Genomic DNA, 19,236 nt, shown 5'->3' with positions numbered 1-19,236 from the left:
AGTTTTTGGCTGGACTCACTCAGCATAATGTTCTCTAGGTCCATCCATGTTATTACATGCTTCATAAGTTTATCTTGTCTTAAAGCTGCATAATATTCCATCGTATGTATATACCACAGTTTGTTTAGCCATTCTTCTGTTGATGGACATTTTGGCTATTTCCATCTCTTTGCAATTGTAAATAACGCTGCTATAAACATTGGTGTGCAAATGTCCGTTTGTGTCTTTGCCCTTAAGTCCTTCGAGTAGATACCTAGCAATGGTATTGCTGGGTCATATGGCAATTCTATATTCAACTTTTTGAGGAACCATCAAACTGCCTTCCACAGTGGTTGCACCATTTGACATTCCCACCAACAGTGGATAAGTGTGCCTCTTTCTCCACATCCTCTCCAGCACTTGTCATTTTCTGTTTTGTTGATAATGGCCATTCTGGTGGGTGTGAGATGATATCTCATTGTGGTTTTGATTTGCATTTCTCTAATGGCCAGGGACATTGAGCATCTCTTCATGTGCCTCTTGATCATCCATATTTCCTCTTCTGATAGGTGTCTGTTCAAGTCTTTTTCCCATTTTGTAATTGGGTTGGCTGTCTTTTTGTTGTTGACTTGAACAATCTCTTTATAAATTCTGGATACTAGACCTTTATCTGATATGTCATTTCCGAATATTATCTCCCATTGTGTAGGCTGTCTTTCTACTTTCTTGATGAAGTTCTTTGATGCACAAAAGTGTTTAATTTTGAGGAGCTCCCATTTATTTATTTCCTTCTTCAGTGCTCTTGCTTTAGGTTTAAGGTCCATAAAACCGCCTCCAATTGTAAGATTCATAAGATATCTCCCAACATTTTCCTCTAACTGTTTTATGGTCTTAGACCTAATGTTTAGATCTTTGATCCATTTTGAGTTAACTTTTGTATAAGGTGTGAGATATGGGTCTTCTTTCATTCTTTTGCATATGGATATCCAGTTCTCTAGGCACCATTTATTGAAGAGACTGCTCTGTCCCAGGTGAGTTGGCTTGACTGCCTTATCAAAGATCAAATGTCCGTAGATGAGAGGGTCTATATCTGAGCACTCTATTCGATTCCATTGGTCGATATATCTATCTTTATGCCAATACCATGCTGTTTTGACCACTGTGGCTTCATAATATGCCTTAAAGTCAGGCAGCGCGAGACCTCCAGCTTCGTTTTTTTTCCTCAAGATGTTTTTAGCAATTCGGGGCAACCTGCCCTTCCAGATAAATTTGCTTATTGGTTTTTCTAATTCTGAAAAATAAGTTGTTGGGATTTTGACTGGTATTGCATTGAATCTGTAGATCAGTTTAGGTAGGATTGACATCTTAATTATATTTAGTCTTCCAATCCATGAACACAGTATGCCCTTCCATCTATTTAGGTCTTCTGTGATTTCTTTTAGCAGTTTTTTGTAGTTTTCTTTATATAGGTTTTTTTGTCTCTTTAGTTAAATTTATTCCTAGGTATTTTATTCTTTTAGTTGCAATTGTAAATGGGATTCGTTTCTTGATTTCCCCCTCAGCTTGTTCATTACTAGTGTATAGAAATGCTACAGATTTTTGAATGTTGATCTTGTAACCTGCTACTTTGCTGTACTCATTTATTAGCTCTAGTAGTTTTGTTGTGGATTTTTCCGGGTTTTCGACGTATAGTATCATATCGTCTGCAAACAGTGATAGTTTTACTTCTTCCTTTCCAATTTTGATGCCTTGTATTTCTTTTTCTTGTCTAATTGCTCTGGCTAGAACTTCTAACACAATGTTGAATAATAGTGGTGATAGTGGACATCCTTGTCTTGTTCCTGATCTTAGGGGGAAAGTTTTCAATTTTTCCCCATTGAGGATGATATTAGCTGTGGGTTTTTCATATATTCCCTCTATCATTTTAAGGAGGTTCCCTTGTATTCCTATCTTTTGAAGTGGTTTCAACAGGAAAGGATGTTGAATCTTGTCAAATGCCTTCTCTGCATCAATTGAGATGATCATGTGATTTTTCTGCTTTGATTTATTGATATGGTGTATTACATTAATGATTTTCTTATGTTGAACCATCCTTGCATACCTGGGATGAATCCTACTTGGTCGTGATGTATAATTCTTTTAATGTGTTGTTGGATACAATTTGCTAGAATTTTATTGAGGATTTTTGCATCTATATTCATTAGAGAGATTGGTCTGTAGTTTTCTTTTTTTGTAATATCTTTGCCTGGTTTTGTTATGAGGGTGATGTTGGCTTCATAGAATGAATTAGGTAGTTTTCCCTCCACTTCGATTATTTTGAAGAGTTTGAGGAGAGTTGGTACTAATTCTTTCTGGAATGTTTGATAGAATTCACATGTGAAGCCGTCTGGTCCTGGACTTTTCTTTTTAGGGAGCTTTTGAATGACTAATTCAATCTCTTTACTTGTGATTGGTTTGTTGAGGTCATCTATTTCTTCTTGAGTAAAGTTGGTTGTTCATGTCTTTCCAGGAACCCGTCCATTTCATCTAAGTTGTTATATTTATTAGCGTAAAGTTGTTCATAGTATCCTGTTATTACCTCCTTTATTTCTGTGAGGTCAGTAGTTGGATGCTAAAATTCTAGCAAATTGTATCCAACAACACATTAAAAGAATTATACATCATGACCAAGTAGGATTCATCCCAGGTATGCAAGGATGGTTCAACATAAGAAAATCAATTAATGTAATACACCATATCAACAAATCAAAGCAGAAAAATCTCATAATCATCTCAATTGATGCAGAGAAGGCATTTGACAAGATTCAACATCCTGAATGGAATGTCTCCTCTTCCATTTCTGATCTTATTTATTTGCATCCTCTCTCTTCTTCTTTTTGTCAATCTTGCTAAGGGCCCATCAATCTTATTGATTTTCTCATAGAACCAACTTCTGGTCTTATTGATTTTCTGTATTGTTTTCATGTTTTCAATTTCATTTATTTCTGCTCTAATCTTTGTTATTTCTTTCCTTTTGCTTGCTTTGGGATTAGTTTGCTGTTCTTTCTCCAGTTCTTCCAAGTGGACAGTTAATTCCTGCATTTTTGCCTTTTCTTCTTTTCTGATATAGGCATTTAGGGCAATAAATTTCCCTCATAGCACTGTCTTTGCTGCGTCCCATAGGTTTTGATATGTTGTGTTTTCATTTTCATTCATCTCGAGGTATTTGCTAATTTCTCTTGCAATTTCTTCTTTGACCCATTCGTTGTTTAAGAGTGTGTTGTTGAGCCTCCACGTATTTGTGAATTTTCTGGCCCTCTGCCTATTATTGATTTCCAACTTCATTCCTTTATGATCCGAGAAAGTGTTGTGTATGATTTCAATCTTTTTCAATTTGTTAAGACTTGCTTTGTGACCCAGCATATGGTCTATCTTTGAGAATGATCCATGAGCACTTGAGAAAAAGGTGTATCCTGCTGTTGTGGGATGTAATGTCCTATAAATGTCTGTTTAGTCTAGCTCATTTATAGTAATATTCAGATTCTCTATTTCTTTATTGATCCTCTGTCTAGATGTTCTGTCCATTGATGAGAGTGGTGAATTGAAGTCTCCAACTATTATGGTATATGTGTCTATTTCCCTTTTCAGTGTTTGCAGTGTATTCCTCACGTATTTTGGGGCATTCTGGTTCGGTGCATAAATATTTATGATTGTTATGTCTTCTTGTTTAATTGTTCCTTTTATCAGTGGATAGTGTCCTTCTTTGTCTCTTTTAACTGTTTTACATTTGAAGTCTAATTTGTTGGATATTAGTATAGCCACTCCTGCTCTTTTCTGGTTGTTATTTGCATGAAATATCTTTTCCCAACCTTTCACTTTCAACCTATGTTTATCTTTGGGTCTAAGATGTGTTTCCTGTAGACAGCATATAGAAGGATCCTGTTTTTTAATCCATTCTGCCAGTCTATGTCTTTTGATTGGGGAATTCAGTCCATTGACATTTTAGTTATTACTGTTTGGATAATATTTTCCTCTACCATTTTGCCTTTTGTATTATATATATATCATATCTGACTTTCCTTCTTTCTACACTCTTCTCCATACCTCTCTCTTCTGTCTTTTCGTATCTGACTCTAGTGCTCCCTTTAGTATTTCTTGCAGAGCTGGTCTCTTGGTCACAAATTCTCTCAGTGACTTTTTGTCTGAAAATGTTTTAATTTCTCCCTCATTTTTGAAGGACAATTTTGCTGGATATAGGAGTCTTGGTTGGCAGTTTTTCTCTTTTAGTAATTTAAATATATCATCCCACTGTCTTCTAGCTTCCATGGTTTCTGCTGAGAAATCTACACATAGTCTTATTGGGTTTCCCTTGTATGTGATGGATTGTTTTTCTCTTGCTGCTTTCAAGATCCTCTCTTTCTCTTTGACCTCTGACATTCTAACTAGTAAGTGTCTTGGAGAACGCCTATTTGGGTCTAATCTCTTTGGGGTGCGCTGCACTTCTTGGATCTGTAATTTTAGGTCTTTCATAAGAGTTGGGAAATTTTCAGTGATAATTTCTTCCATTAGTTTTTCTCCTCCTTTTCCCTTCTCTTCTCCTTCTGGAACACCCACAACACGTATATTTGTGCAGTTCATATTGTCCTTGAGTTCCCTGATACCCTGTTCAAATTTTTCCATTCTTTTCCCTATAGTTTCTGTTTCTTTTTGGAATTCAGATGTTCCATCCTCCAAATCACTAATTCTATCTTCTGTCTCTTTAAATCTATCATTGTAGGTATCCATTGTTTTTTCCATCTTTTCTACTTTATCCTTCACTTCCATAAGCTCTGTGATTTGCTTTTTCAGTTTTTCTATTTCTTCTTTTTGATCAGCCCATGTCTTCTTCATGTCCTCCCTCAATTTATTGATTTCGTTTTTGAAGAGGTTTTCCATTTCTGTTCGTATATTCAGCATTAGTTGTTTCAGCTCCTGTATCTCATTTGAACTATTGGTCTGTTCCTTTGACTGGGCCATATTTTCAATTTTCTGAGCGTGATCCGTTATCCTCTGCTGGCGTCTGGGCATTTAGTCAGACTTCCCTGGGTGTTGGATCCAACAGGCTGAAAGATCCTTCTGTGAAATCTCTGGGTTCTGTCTTTCCTATCCTGCCCAGTAGGTGGCGCTCGTGGCACACGTTTGTCTGCGGGTTCCACCAGCAAAAGGTGCTGTGTGTCCTTTAACCTTGGAAAACTCTCGCCGTGGGGGAGGTTCGTCAGCCGAAGCAGCTTGGAAGAGTGCCAGCCGGCCCAGGGGTCCGAATGCGGGGAGGGTCGCCGGCCGCCGCAGCCCGGGAGAGCGCCCAACCGAATTTCCTAGTCGGCCTGGGGTGCCAAGCGTGGCGGGAGGGCTCCAGCCGCCGTGGCCTGGGAAAGTGCACCGTTCCCAGCTGGGCCGGGGAGTCATGTGTTTGGAAGGGACCCCCCCGGTCACTGTTCTCCGCGGTCTGGGGATTTCCGACCCAACTCTCTCAGTTGGTCCGGGAGGCCTCGCGTGGTGGGGGCACCAGCCGCTGCGGCCCGAGGGGACCGCCTGCCCAATTCTGCCAGCTGGCCTGGGAAGGAGGAAGGGAGGGACTCCGGCCGCTTGCCGTCCTGCCCGGGAAAGTCCGCGTCCCTCGGCGATCTCACCTGAGCTGGTTCTCCCAGACAGTCAGCCGTTCCAGGATGGGGTACACCGTCCCTTTGATCTCCCTCGTGGCTCCGGGAGCTGCTCTGTATCGTCTCCACTCCCCCAGTAGCTGTTCTGGAGGAGGAAAGGTGAGGGTAGCAAGGCTGTCAAGGACGGTGGCAGAGAAGCTGGTGAAGGCGGCAGAGGGCACGGTGGTGGTTGGAGAGCCACCGGAGCAGGAGGGGAAAGGGAAGGATAAGATGGCGGATGGAGTGCCAGAGCAGGAGGGGAAAGAGAAGGGCAAGATGGTGGCGGGAGCACCGCCAGCGGAGAAAGAGGGAGAGGAGGGCTGGCTGGCTGGCGGTGGGAGCGCCGCCTGCGGAGAAAGAGGGAGAGGAGGGCTGGCTGGCTGGCGGTGGGAGCGCCGCCTGCGGAGAAAGAGGGAGAGGAGGGCTGGCTGGCTGACGGCGGGAGCGCCGTCTGCGGAGAAAGAGGGAGAGGAGGGCTGGCTGGCTGGCGGTGGGAGCGCCGTCCGCGGAGAAAGAGGGAGAGGAGGGCTGGCTGGCTGGCAGCGGGATCGCCACCCGCGGAGAAAGAGCAAGGAAAAAATATTTTAAACATATGGGGAGAGTATGATATTAAGAAAGAGGGATCCCAGAAAGGCCCTTGTGCCTGAAGCATAGACTGTGGGGATAGCAATGTTTGTAGGAGTCAAACTATGCAATGGTCATATGTTTCATTCACTAAGGATTTGGGTTATCCTACTGGTAACATGAATGTGAAAAGTTTAAACAGGTGGTGATGTGACCTGTTGGTGTTTCAAAAACATCACTGAATGCAGTGTAGAGCAGGGGTGGCAAACTACAACCCTTGAGCCAAATCCATTCCATTGCCTATTTTTTTGTACAATCTGCAAGTGGTTTTTACATTTTTAAATGGTTAAAAAAATCAAAAAGAGAAAAATATTTCATGACCTGAAAATTACATGACATTCCCATTTCATTGTCAATAAATGAAATGGAGGTTTAGTCAAAAGATAAGAGGGCAGGAGGAGAGAGAGATTGGGGTATTCCTATTCAGATTCAGAAGCCCTTTCCATCTACAGTTCCTGAGGGGAGCCCCTGGGGACTCCAGTTTCACCAAGCTCCAATAAAACATGTTCTTCCTCTTAATCTTTCAGGCTTATGGGTAATACTGCCTTCCCGCCATTGCCAGTCCGTGGGTACCACAACACCCTTAATCGGTTTTTAAATTATCTGCAAAATCTCAGCTGAGAGTGCCTTTTGTCTCCTTCCAGGCCCCTTCCTGATAGGAAGGCATCATAATAGGCCAGATGAAATATACTGAGAGCTGGAAGTGGATGGTGGGGTGGGGGAATATTTGCGAGAGGCATAGGCGGTAAAATGGACAGAACTTGGGGTTATAGACTTGGGAAGTAAGGCAAAGGGGAGGAATGTACATTCAGTCCTGGTTCTGGGTTTTGTATCTGGATGGGTGGTGGAAGAGATCCACGTTTAGGAGGGGAATTGTGAATTCATTTTCCCCCAATATTTTATTATGAAAAAATCCAAACTAGTAATTCATTTCAGAGCATGTTGGATAGGGGTTGTCTTGGAGTCATCCAAGAGAAGATATCAGTTAGGCTACTGGATATCTGAGTCTGGAGCTTGGTGGAGAGGTGGCCTACAGATGCACATTTCTGAGTAACACATTTCTCCATAGTAACTGAAGCCACAGGCTTCTGAGTTTATTTCAGCTTACTTCATCAAGAAAACCTTTCCTTCTACCTCTCTGTCTCACCTCTGCAAACTAGGCAGTATTGCCTCTATACAATGAGATGATAGCATCACTTTACACAATTATCATAGTACAATTAGTTACTTAATGTCTGTCTTCTCAGATAGAATTTAATCTATTTGAAAGAAGAGACGTTATCTTGTTCAGTGCAGTATCCCCAGTGTCTAGCACAATGTCTTGTGCAGAGCACGAATTTTTGAGTTATTTGTTGAGTAAATAAATGAACCAAACACTGTTTGAAATGCTTTAATGCATTGAGGCTGACAGCCACCAAAGTGCCCTGAGACTCAGTATTACCTAGGACGCAGTCCTTTAAACCTCATCTGGAGGTTAAGGTCACTGTAGTGTCATGGGTGCATGATTGCTTTGTCTAGCCAGTGCTTTAAAATTGGCACACTGAACCAATGACTTTTCCAATTGGCCCACTTCGGAGGTGTGAAAGTATTTGTACATGATTAACTATGTTCCAATTTATAGGAAGCAACCAAGGCTATAAAGTATATGAAGATCTAAACTAAAAATACTTTAAATTTATAGTTAGGATGCTAGATTCAAAAAAGAAGAGCTGTGGACCAGATAATAAATCAAATCTTGGGAACATGAGCTCATTTCTACTTCAAAAAATCTAAAACTGCCCTGTTGCCTTTTCTTAAGCCATTTGGTGCCTTCTGGAGCTATTTCTAACCCAAGAGTTCTCAACCTTTTGAGATCATCTGCAACTTTGAGAATTTGCTAGAAGCTTTGTATCTTTTTTTCCTCTGAAAATGCTAATGGGCACATTTCTGAAACATGTTTATATATAATGCTTAGCAGAGGAGTTAGGATCCTCTCCAAGAATTCCTTATTAGGAATCTTATTCTAACTTAGTTCTAAGACCAGCTTTCCATGCTGAAGTGACCAGCTCCTTTTCCTGCAGGACCCTGGTGATCTCGGAAGTTGTTGGTTAACTAGAATTCATGAGATGCCTGATTGAACAGCATGGAAGAGAGAGGGCATGGAGAAAATGGAACTCAGTCATAATCTTTGCATTTCCCTGAAGATTTAAATGTATCTGCAATTTAATCAAAAGTTAATTTAGGAAAGAAAGAACCCACTTCTTTTTCTTCATAAAATCCTGATTTTTATTGCTTCCTGAATGCTTTTCTTTTTAAAGGAAAAATGCAAACCTTATGTTAAAGGGGCCTCAGTTTGACAGCTTAACTGGGATCATGCTAAGATTCAGATATTTCTGATCTTGATAGGAAGTCCAGTGGGATGGGTCTGATGAGGATATATTGGCAATAAGGGCAAAAAAAAAAACCCTTTGGAATGATCTCATCATAAGGAAGAAACAGTTGGTTTGAGACAGTGGGCCAAGTTTAGGGGTCTGGTGTGAATTTTAATACAGCACAATGTCAGTCACTCATTGTCCTGTAGCCCTCACGGACTTGTGCCTGACCCAAGGAAAGAAACATTAAAAATTTGGTTTCACTAAAATCTCTGTAGCACATGCTGGTGATGCCCCATCCATATGTTCTCAAAGCCTCTTTTTTTTTTTTTTTACTGTGAGCACCTATGACTTCATACCAGTAAATCTGTTTTATGGAGCAATAGAAGCAAGCTTAGCCCAGGCTCAGGAAGAGTCTGAGGGGTAATGCCCCTGGCAGCAGCCCTGAGTCACTGACAGATGGGAGCTGTTGAGGAAGCAGCACTTAGCCTCTGATGAATAAAGGGTTTCCTTACCCCTCAGGTTGGGATAAATCTGAGATGTAGTCTACATTGTCTCCAGAATTTCCAGGTGTAATTGATTTCCAACGGTAATTAGCTTGATAAGGTAGCTTTTATTGACTTTCTTTCCAACACGTATTATATTTTCCACTTCCTTTCCAGCGTTCCTAGGATCATCTCCCAAATAAACTACTTGTAATTGAATCTTTGTCTCAGGGACTGCGTTTTTTGGAGGTGGGGTGGGCAGTGTGGGGGAATACCATACTAAAAAATTCCTTGAATGAACAAGGCAGCACAGGTTTGTAGTCAGACAGACCTGGATTAAAATCTCATCTCACTAGTGGCATTGAATGACTTAAAACCTCTAAGACTATTTCCTCATCTATAAAATAGGGATAATAGTACTGACTTAGGTTCATAAGATCAGGTTGTAAAGAAAACATTGAATCTGTAGGTAGTGTGATGCACAGCGGCTTGTACATGGCAGGTGCTTGATAAGTGTTGGTTATTAGCATTAGCATAGTATTTATAATATTAATTCAGCATAGCCCAGGTTAAGAGCAAGGCTGTTTTCCACTGTTGGGTGACTGCGGAGTTGACTTAGCAGTGCTGTAGCAGCTGTGTCTCTAGGAGTATCCTGGCTCAGCAACATCAATAGCTCACAGGAAGCCTTGCCACAGGAGCCAGAGCAGGTATGCCAGTTTGAATCTCTTGTGAACCCCAGAAAAGCCATGTTCTTTAATCCTCATTCAATATTGCTGGGTGGGAGGTTTTTGATTATTCCCATGGAGAAGTAACCCACCCAATTGTGGGTAGTGATTTTTTATTAGATCGTTTCCATGGAGATGTGTCTCCACCCATTCAAGGTGGGGTTGCTTACTGGAGCCTTTTAAGAGGGAACCATTTTGGAAAAAGCTTTGGAGCCCAGGCAGCTAGAGACCTTTGGAGAGGAAGAAGGAAAACACCCCCAGGGGAGCTTCATGAAGCAAGAGGCCTGGAGAGAAAGCTAGCAGATGCCACCATGTTTGCCAAGTGCCCTTCCGCTGAGAGTGAAACCCTGAATGTCATCGGCCTTCTTGAACCAAGGTATCTTTCCCTGGGTGCCTTAGATTGGACACTTCTATAGCCTTGCTTTAATTTGGACATTTTCACAGCCTTAGAACTTTTATCCTGCAACTTATTAAATTTCCCTTTTTAAAAGCCATTCCGTTTCTGGTATATTGCATTCTTAGTAGCTGGGGTTCCATTAGCTTCATGTGAGAAATCATACTTAGGGCTACTCAGAGGTTTAGTTTCTGATTTCATTCTGTTTTATCAAGTGTGCAAAGGACCCTTTTGCTTCTATTGTGTTTATGAAAATGTGTTGTCTTGGGGTCTTCCAAATCGGAGCCATGCCCCAATCCCCTACCCCTCCCTACTCCCTGCTCCCAGGCAAGGCCATATGTGCTGGTTTGAAAGGATATATGCCCCCTAAGAAAGCCATGTTTTAATATAAATCCCATTTCGTAAAGGTAGAATAATCTCTTTCAATACTGTATGTTTGAAACTGTAATGAGATCATCTCCCTGGTTGATGTGATTTAGTTAAGAATAGTTGTTAAACTGGATTGGGGATGACATGTCTCCACCCATTTGAGTGGGTCTTGATTAGTTTCTGAAGTCCTATAAAAGAGGAAACATTTTGGAGAATGAGAGATTCAGAGAGAGCAGAGAATGCTGCAGCACCACGAAGCAGAGAGTCCATCAGCTGGTGACCTTTGGAGATGAAGAAGGAAAACGCCTCCCGGGGAGCTTCATGAAACAGGAAGCCAGGAGACAAAGCTAGCAGATGACACCATATTCACCATGTGCCCTTCCAGCCGAGAGAGAAGCCCTGACTGTGTTCTCCATGTGCCATCTCACTTGAGAGAGAAACCCTGAACTTCATCGGCCTTCTTGAACCAAGGTATCTTTTTCTGAATGCCTTTGATTGGACATTTCTATAGACTTGTTTTAATTGGGACATTTTCTCGGCCTTAGATCTGTAAACTAGCAACTTATTAAATTCCCCTTTTTAAAAGCCATTCCATTTCTGGTATATTGCATTCCAGCAGCTAGCAAACTAGAACACCATATTTCAATTATTTGATGCCAGTGAAAAAGAAACCAAGAGACACATAGGACTGTAGCAGTTTAAAGAATTTCGCTCATTCTCCATTCCCAATTAATTACAAATCCAGATTTTGCCTGCCGTGCTTCAGCCTGAAGTTGAGAGTTTTCCATTTTCTAGACAGCCGTTAAGTCCCAGAGTGGATATAAAGAATGATCCATTCTTGCTAACACAGCCGACACCAGGGAGGATTCGTTGCTGTCCGCCCTGCACAGGTGGCAGCTGGTGACTACTGGGGAAGAAGGTTTCAGCTCATTTTATTGTTTCATGCTGGGCAGAAATCAAAGGGCCGGGTGATAGCCCATCACATTCTTCATTTACTTTATTTAGACACTAATAGACAGATTTCTCCCCGAGTCATGTGTAGAGATTTTAAGTATATCAAAAGAGCAGGCTAACATGGTTTTAAAACAAAAACCATGTTTGAGAGGGGATTGTATTACAGGAAAAGGTACCCTTTGCCTTGGCACACCTGGCCTTAGTAATCACAGCCTGTTCATCTCATTTGCTTCCTGGGAGAAAAGAAAAACCTTTAGGTGACCTTGTCAGGTGGTCTTAAGTAGGGATTTTCCTGAACAGGTCCTATTACCTCTGTGTATGGTGTCAGGAAAATCTGTTAACATTGATACTTTAACAGTGATGCCTGAAGTACCTCTCAGGGTAATTGCATTAAAGTGATTTATGTTCATGTCTTATCTTAGTGTTCAACTGTGAGCTCCTTGAGGGCCGAATTCAGATCTGATTTATTTGTGTATGCTAGAAACCAGCACCATTCCTGGCTAGGGTTAGTAGATTTTGTAAAAAAAAAAATTTAATTTAATTTTAAAAAAATAGTAATATTATTCTTTATCTAAAATTCAATTTTAGCTGGGTATCCTGTACATAATATGGCAACTCTATTCCTGGCACATAGCTAACTTTGATAAATACTGCTGAGTGAGTGAATGATTGAATGCCTAGAATAGAACCAACAAGTGGAAAAATAAACCAGTAAAAACTTGGATTGACAGTGCAAAAGATATTCATTAATATAATGATATAAAAATTAATAATAATGATTAATAATTAAGTCATGCCTAGCAATCACAAAATATCAAAATCGAGTACGATTAATATTCTCCCTTTTCAAATCAAAGTCTGGCTTTACCTCAAGATGTATTTTCTATCAATGCTTCACCAGCCACTTTTACTCAGTGGCAATGTGAGGAGAATACTAATCTCCTATTAATGTAGGTAATTTGTTCCAACAATTTTATATCTTAATTCAACACATTTCTGATTTGTTATGTTTGCCTAATTGTTTATTAGTGTGTACCGGCTGAAAAGAAAATTGACACTGGCTGGTGTATGGGTTCAGTCATTCTGAAGAACAATCTTCTCTGTATCTTCTTTTAAAATTGTCCAAATTATGTTTTTACTCCAGCCGAACCCTGGGGTTTTGGGTAAAGTCATTCACTTTGATTAAACCATCAGGACCAATTCTGTTTGGGGAAAAATATAGATCTTGAGTCAGTTCATTGAACATAATTAAGCTTAAGAAAGACAATATGTAAACAACTCTCTCTCTCCTAATTAATTCTGCTGCTGCTCCTGCTGTTCTCACCCTCTTTCTCTGAACCCGGGACTGTCCTCTTCTCTTCCTCTCCTCCTACCTTCCTGGTTCTCAAATTTAAGCATGATTCAGTAGGTCCTGGCACACATGGGAAACTGCCTGTCTACCCTGTCCCAGGTGCTGGTCTGGATCACTGCCCAATGCCTTTCTTTTCCTGCCCCTTCCTCTTCTCTTTCAGATCGTTATTTCTTGTTCTTCATAATATTTCTGTTCCCAGAACAGCATAATATAGTGACCTCACTGTATCTTAGCCCAGGGTCCTGGTATATTTGTTTCCTCCATATTCTTTCGTGCCTTACTTGGTAAAAATTTACTTACACTTCCTGTTCGATGTACTTCAGCATTCGGCTAACGTGCGATGCAGAGATCTCTCCATCCACTTCGGCGATATATGTGTAGAGAAACTGGAAGGTGCTGAAAGGGATTCGGGGAGGTCCACCATCATGGTCAGATGATAAAACTTCACATACTATCTTGAGGGTTTTGGCAATGGTCTATAAAACCATCGATAAAATGAGGGAAAAAAAATCAGTTTCAGTTTAGATTCCTGAGATCAGTTTAGATACTAAAAAACAAAAACAAAAACAAAAATATCATTCTCATAAAATGTGGGAATGTTGTAATATTCTGAAAAGGTTGGACTCATTCCACCCAAATGTCCTTTAATCCAATTTTAAAAAATTGAGCCTACTGGGTATCTTTTTCTCTTTTCTTTCTTTATTGGAGGGATACTCTCAGGAATTAATACTTTGAAATATTTGTTACTTCAATCAGAATAACCTCACAAAAGGAAAAGAATTTTCTTTCATGGTCTATAATTAGAATTATTTTTATTCTTGTTGACTCCAATATTATCTTTAAAGGTTTGGAGGTAGCCTACATACTCCAGCGAGATCCTTGGAGCAATGATAAAGTGAGGGAGGAGAAGACAGGAGGAGGCTGGGGTCCCTAGGAAGATATGAATCCTGGATGCAGGAAAAATGGACTGAATATTAACATAAAATCCATCTATCTAACCAGAACCAAATAGTACTTAAACTGCTTAATACTAATCCTGCTCTTGCTGGGGGAAAATTAATAGATGGCGAGTACCAGAAGTTTTCAAGGAAGGGTTGATAGAGTAGAAGCAAGCACCCCTTACAATGACACTTGAACATTATCCTGTTCAGAACCGAGGTTTTACTGTACCTGTGCCTTTAAAACAAGCCTATCTTTTGAATAAATTCCCCCAGTGAAAGAGATGGGAAAGCTGGGATAAGGGAAAGAAAGAATCCCAGGAAAGAATCGTTTAGCTCTGAAACGGCAAAGATAGGTTACCACCTATCTCCATGGTGGCTTATTAAAACAGGTGATGTGCAGATGATCCGTCCACACCCTCCAGGGATCAGGTAGAAATTAGTCCTGAGCGTGAACTCGGTGTGACCAGGCAACAGAACAAGCATCTGCTGAATCTCCCTAAGTGCCTGGCCAGAGCTGCTCTTCCTCTGCAGCTGCTGCTGGCTGGTTCTTCTCCCATCCGCTCCATGAATATAATGGATGTCTAGACGATGCTTCTTTAACTGTGGTGTGTGTTACCCAGGGGTGTAAGTCTGTATCAGGAAGTAATGACAGTGCTGGAGTGATTTCCTGGAGTGACAGTTTTACTTGATGGCAAGCAATTGAAACATTATTGGTGTATTTAAGTTATTTTATAAATAGAATCTTCAATGTATAAGAATTCTAAAATGTTGAACCACAAGATGGCAGGACCAGTCTGCATGAGGCTGGGTAAGCATCTGTCAGTGAGGACGGGATGGGGTCTGCCTGAGAATGCTTTTGGGTGGATTTGCCGGTGAGTAGGTACACTGAACTTCACAATTTCCATCCACAGTTCATCCTCCCTGCTTCTTTTTAAAAACTGCTCCTCTAGTAACTTTGTTCTGTTGTCCTATTCTGGCAGTCTCATCCAAATTGGAGTTCTTTCTATCCCAATCACCATTTTTAATTGGTTATTCGAATAACAAGTGTTGAAATTCTTTTGACCTCCTAAGAATTTTAAAAATTTTTGTACCCAGCAAGTACTTAATAAATGGACAAATGGCTCAAGACCTCTTTGGACTGAAGCTTTTTGTTAAATCTAAACAAATCTAAAGCAAACAGATACGCATTCTCTTGCACAAGATATTTGGTCAGATGGGATCCACTTCATAAAGATAGCCTTTAAATGTCTTATGAGCCTCATTATCAAACTCACAAAGACCCAAAGAGTAAAGTAATTGCTAACAAAATATGTCATTCCTTCCAGTTAGCACAATTATTTACTATGTGCAAAATCTCTTTCTGTTATATAATCAGTCCCAGTGGAAAAGGAGACAGCATAGCCCAAACTAGAAGAAGGAGTACTGGCAGGGAAGAGAAACATAAATCTGCATGCTACAGCATTTTGTTTCATCTATTTTAGACCCAAAGAGCTCAAGATTGGAGTACTTGTACCTGCCACTAGAGTCTCTTTGAAAAGGAGAGAATTGGCTTTTCTAGATGCCAGAGATCATGACTAGCTATTGAGTTGGCAAAGGAGAGATGAAATTTCTGGAGTTGCCTCTAAGTATGTATCGATTAACTAGAATACAAGGCCTCCACCAGATGGTGATACCCTGGCCAATCTTATATTTAAGTTCATAGAACAAATGAATTTAAGGGGATTGGCTTTTGGGTTCACTGGCTGCCCTTTATTTACAGACTTGACCTCCAGGCTGACATAAGGATGATGAGGTACAAAGTCAGACATCTCAGAATCTCTCAGAATTAGAGGGATCCACTGTTAGCCAGAGCGAGGCCCGAGAATGTCTCAGGAGAACCAGAGAAGGGTTAGAATGTTAGAATTCAAGGAGCTTCATGGAACATCTAATCCAAACTCCTTCTTTTAGAGGGAAAGTAGAAAGACTTTACATCACAGTTTCTGCTCACCAATCTAGCAGGCAATCATTTCAAAGTAAACCGAACAGCTGCACTGCAGGCCAAGCATGAGTTTAGCTTCCCAAAGTCACTCTTGGTTACATGGCACAGGGCCAAGGAAAGACTCAGACATCACACAAGGTGATGAAGGACTGCAGAGTAGATTCTTAAGCCAGGGAATAAAGATGATCAGGCAGAGACTCAAGAGGCCCTTAGAGCCAGTGAAAACTGAGATGAGCCAGAGGGGAACTTCCTTGTACTGTGACCAATCCAAGAGAGACTGTACTAAAGACTTAAGTTGCAAGCACCTAGCGATCAGACAGGGGTATCACCATAGAGACCAGAGGCACCAGAGAAGACCAGTGAATATGTGAAACCCATGCCCTTTCCCTACATACTCAGCTACCACCTTGGAGAAGAGAAATCTGAGAGACTGGGCAATTTATCTGAAGTCTGTTTCAGTTATTGCATCAGACTGAAATTCCTGGAAACGAATTATGTTCTTATTCTTCTATAAGTGGGAGTTCCTAAGGAAGCTCAGAATTAGTGACAAATAAAATAAATGTACATTTTTTTCCTGATCATCTGAATGTGATGTGAATAAATTTGTGACCCTATGAGAACTGAATAAAATGCAGTGGCTTTAATTTTCCCTTCTTCAATTTCCCACAGTCCTTGCAGCTGTATTCACAGAAGTGAGATCAGTGCTGATTGGCAACTCATCTGCCCTTGCTGCATTTTCCTTTACTCTTGGAGGATAGAAATTTATTCATTATGTAATATTGCTATAAAGGATAACGGGAAAAAATGCAAATGGATTTCCTCTCCTTCTTTTTAAAGAAATAATTATGATAAAGTTGCATGGGAAACCCATAGAGAAAATTGGACTACAGAATTTCTGGTGATTTTTTTCAGAGACAAAAATGTCAAATATGCATTCCAATCTCATGAGAAGAAACAACAAGATCATATTTAGATAGGATAAGTGATTCAAAGTACCTTTTCACAACCTTTGGTTTTGGTAGAGGCAATGATTTCCTTATTAATTTTTACACTGTGTGTATTTCAAAAGTTTTTTAGAGAGTCCATATTTCTGATTACTTGTCATTTAAGTTATAACAATGTTTAACAAAAACGAGTCCATGTATAAGAAGAACATTAGAAAAGTATATATATGTTTATATGTCTATTATATGAAAACTGATTTCAGCATATTTTCCTTCAAAAGAGTCAAATGGCTTTTCCAATTGTAAACCAAGTCAAACCGGAAAAAGTATGAATTTATATGAATATTGTGCATCTGTGCTGATGTCATGATAAATCTAGAAATAGCCTCATTTCTCTTTTCTTGTTCTCTTATGTCTGGTTGTCATGTCTAAATATATTTATTAAATCATACTTTTCTGTAAGCTGCACCTCTTTGTAAAAGTCTTTATTGGCATATCTTCTAGGTGTCTGGAAGCCAAATATAAGGAAGCCTCATTCTACAGTGGGCTCTTGCTCATCTCCAGGACTAGGAATACAGCAAGCAGAATGGTCATGTGAATTAATGAGTGTAGTGACTAAAATTCATAAACAATCTAAAAGCCACATGTGCTGGTTTGGAGCTCTTATGTACCCCACGAAAGGCTCTGTTCTTTTATTTTTATCCATCCCCAAGGGGGCAGATCTATTGTGGGTGCGAACTTTTGGTTCAATTGAGATGTGGCCCAGCCTCTTCAAGGTAGGTTTTAATGTCTATCTTACTGGGGTTCTTTATAAGGATAAAAGAGAGAAAACGCCCAGAGGCATTTGGAGAGCGCCATTGAAACCAGAACCCAGGCCAGTAGGACCAGTAGACGTCACCATGTGCCTTCCCATGTAACAGAGGAACCCTGGATACCAGCAGCCTTTCTGCAGAGAAGTCATCTTCCTCTTGATGCCTTAATTTGGACATTTTCATGGCTTTAGAACTGTAAACCTTTTACCTAATAAATCCCCACTGGAAAAAAAAATCACAGCAACAATCCATTTCTGGTCTGTTACACTCTGGCAGCTTTAGCAAACGGAAACACCACGTTTTAGTCAACATTTCTCCAAAGCCTGATGGCAATTTTCCCCTCTCTCCTCCTAATTACTCCTGCTGATGAGTAGAAATGACTAATTCAGAGAGGAGAGGGAGAAGACAAAAAACCTGAATAATCCAAAGGCATACTCCTCATCAGCTCTAGAGAACTGACAGCAGATAGATGTACAAACTCTCCAGGCCCAGAGAGAGAGAGAAAGCCAACTTACAACTCCAAGAGAACTGCAAGCCAGGGCTAAAAACTTCAGCCACTCAATCTCCTCCGTGAAGCGACCCACATTCATCACACTGTTAAACAGATCTGTTGGGAGACTCAGCACCTTCCACATCTGGGCTAGCTCATCTGCATGGATGATCAGCCTGCCACCGACCTGCAGGGCAGGGAAATGACAGAACAGAGAATGAGGGAGGCTTCCGCCCCTAGGAAACATCTGCCCAGGCAAGGCCCCATGCTCTCCCAGCACCAGCAAGGAGTTGTCAGGGAGATAAAAGAGGACTGATTGGCAGTTTTCTTTGCAAGAGTAGAGAAATATTCAGCCTAATGAGCATGCTGAGATATGGTTTAATAATTTTAACTCTGGGCATCATAATTATGGGAAAAATAGACATTTATATTGCATTTAAAATTTTTCAGGCATGTTTATCATCTACTGTTCTATCCCTAGGTTATCCCTCTAAGGCAGATTGGACAGTGTGAAGACAAACCCAAGGGACAGAGGACTTGTCTGAGACTACTAATTAGAGGTGAAACTGAAGCTAGGTGTTAGGTTTGCTTCCAGACTCCATTGAGTTCTTTGTACTGGAACTTATATGCAACACTCATACTTTCTGGGAATAATATGAGGGTATATGGATCAGCCCCACCCCCATTCCTCCCCAGGTTTGGTCTGAATGACTAATCTGGCTACCTCCAGTTTCTGCCTCATCCACTGTACATGGTGCTTAGTGGTGATGAGGAGGAAGGGACTGAATGGCTACCTGTTGGCAAAAATGTTAGAAGGGCCCGGATGCCTTAATGAAGTGGTCTAATACCTCCCCCAACCCTCTTACTCTGATGAAATGGCTATGACTCTGGGACCAAGGTTGTTGACTAAGTCAGTCCTGAATCACTCCAACCCTCTCTGTACGGGATCCTAAAGTGGGGTATGGTAGGGAAACCATATTTCCTGGGTATTGACTAAACCTCAAGCTTTCTCAAGTTGGGCTTCCTCGTCCATCCTGGGCATCTCCTAGGATGATTTGGCTGTGAAGAGAGCCAGGATTTTTCCTAAAAGCTAAGATAGGCCTGCACCTGGGCGAGCTGGGAAGTATAATGTGTCCCTCCCCAGTTATAACTGGCATCACATCATGGCTTGATCAGTAGGAA

The 19,236-nt window shown here is 40.8% G+C and overlaps 1 protein-coding gene across 2 annotated transcripts in view; it reads right to left on the bottom strand.

Annotated features, from left to right (window-relative positions):
* Positions 1-12,531: 12,531 nt before the first annotated feature.
* ROPN1 (rhophilin associated tail protein 1) overlaps positions 12,532-19,236 on the bottom strand; it is a 36,484-nt gene continuing 29,779 nt past the window's right edge. For both annotated transcript variants that reach the window (XM_077118119.1, XM_077118118.1), the window contains 3 exons: positions 18,080-18,241; positions 13,190-13,365; positions 12,532-12,740 (listed from right to left, as the gene is read on the bottom strand). In XM_077118119.1, coding sequence (XP_076974234.1) covers positions 12,674-12,740; positions 13,190-13,365; positions 18,080-18,241 — 405 coding nt within the window. In that variant the 3' untranslated portion in view covers positions 12,532-12,673. The remainder of the gene's footprint in view (positions 12,741-13,189; positions 13,366-18,079; positions 18,242-19,236) is intronic.

This window comes from Tamandua tetradactyla, chromosome 10, assembly GCF_023851605.1.
Source record: "Tamandua tetradactyla isolate mTamTet1 chromosome 10, mTamTet1.pri, whole genome shotgun sequence".
NCBI classification, from domain to species: Eukaryota; Metazoa; Chordata; class Mammalia; order Pilosa; family Myrmecophagidae; genus Tamandua; species Tamandua tetradactyla.
The sequence above is the reverse complement of the archived record's forward strand: the minus strand, read 5'-3'. Positions and strand labels throughout refer to the sequence as shown.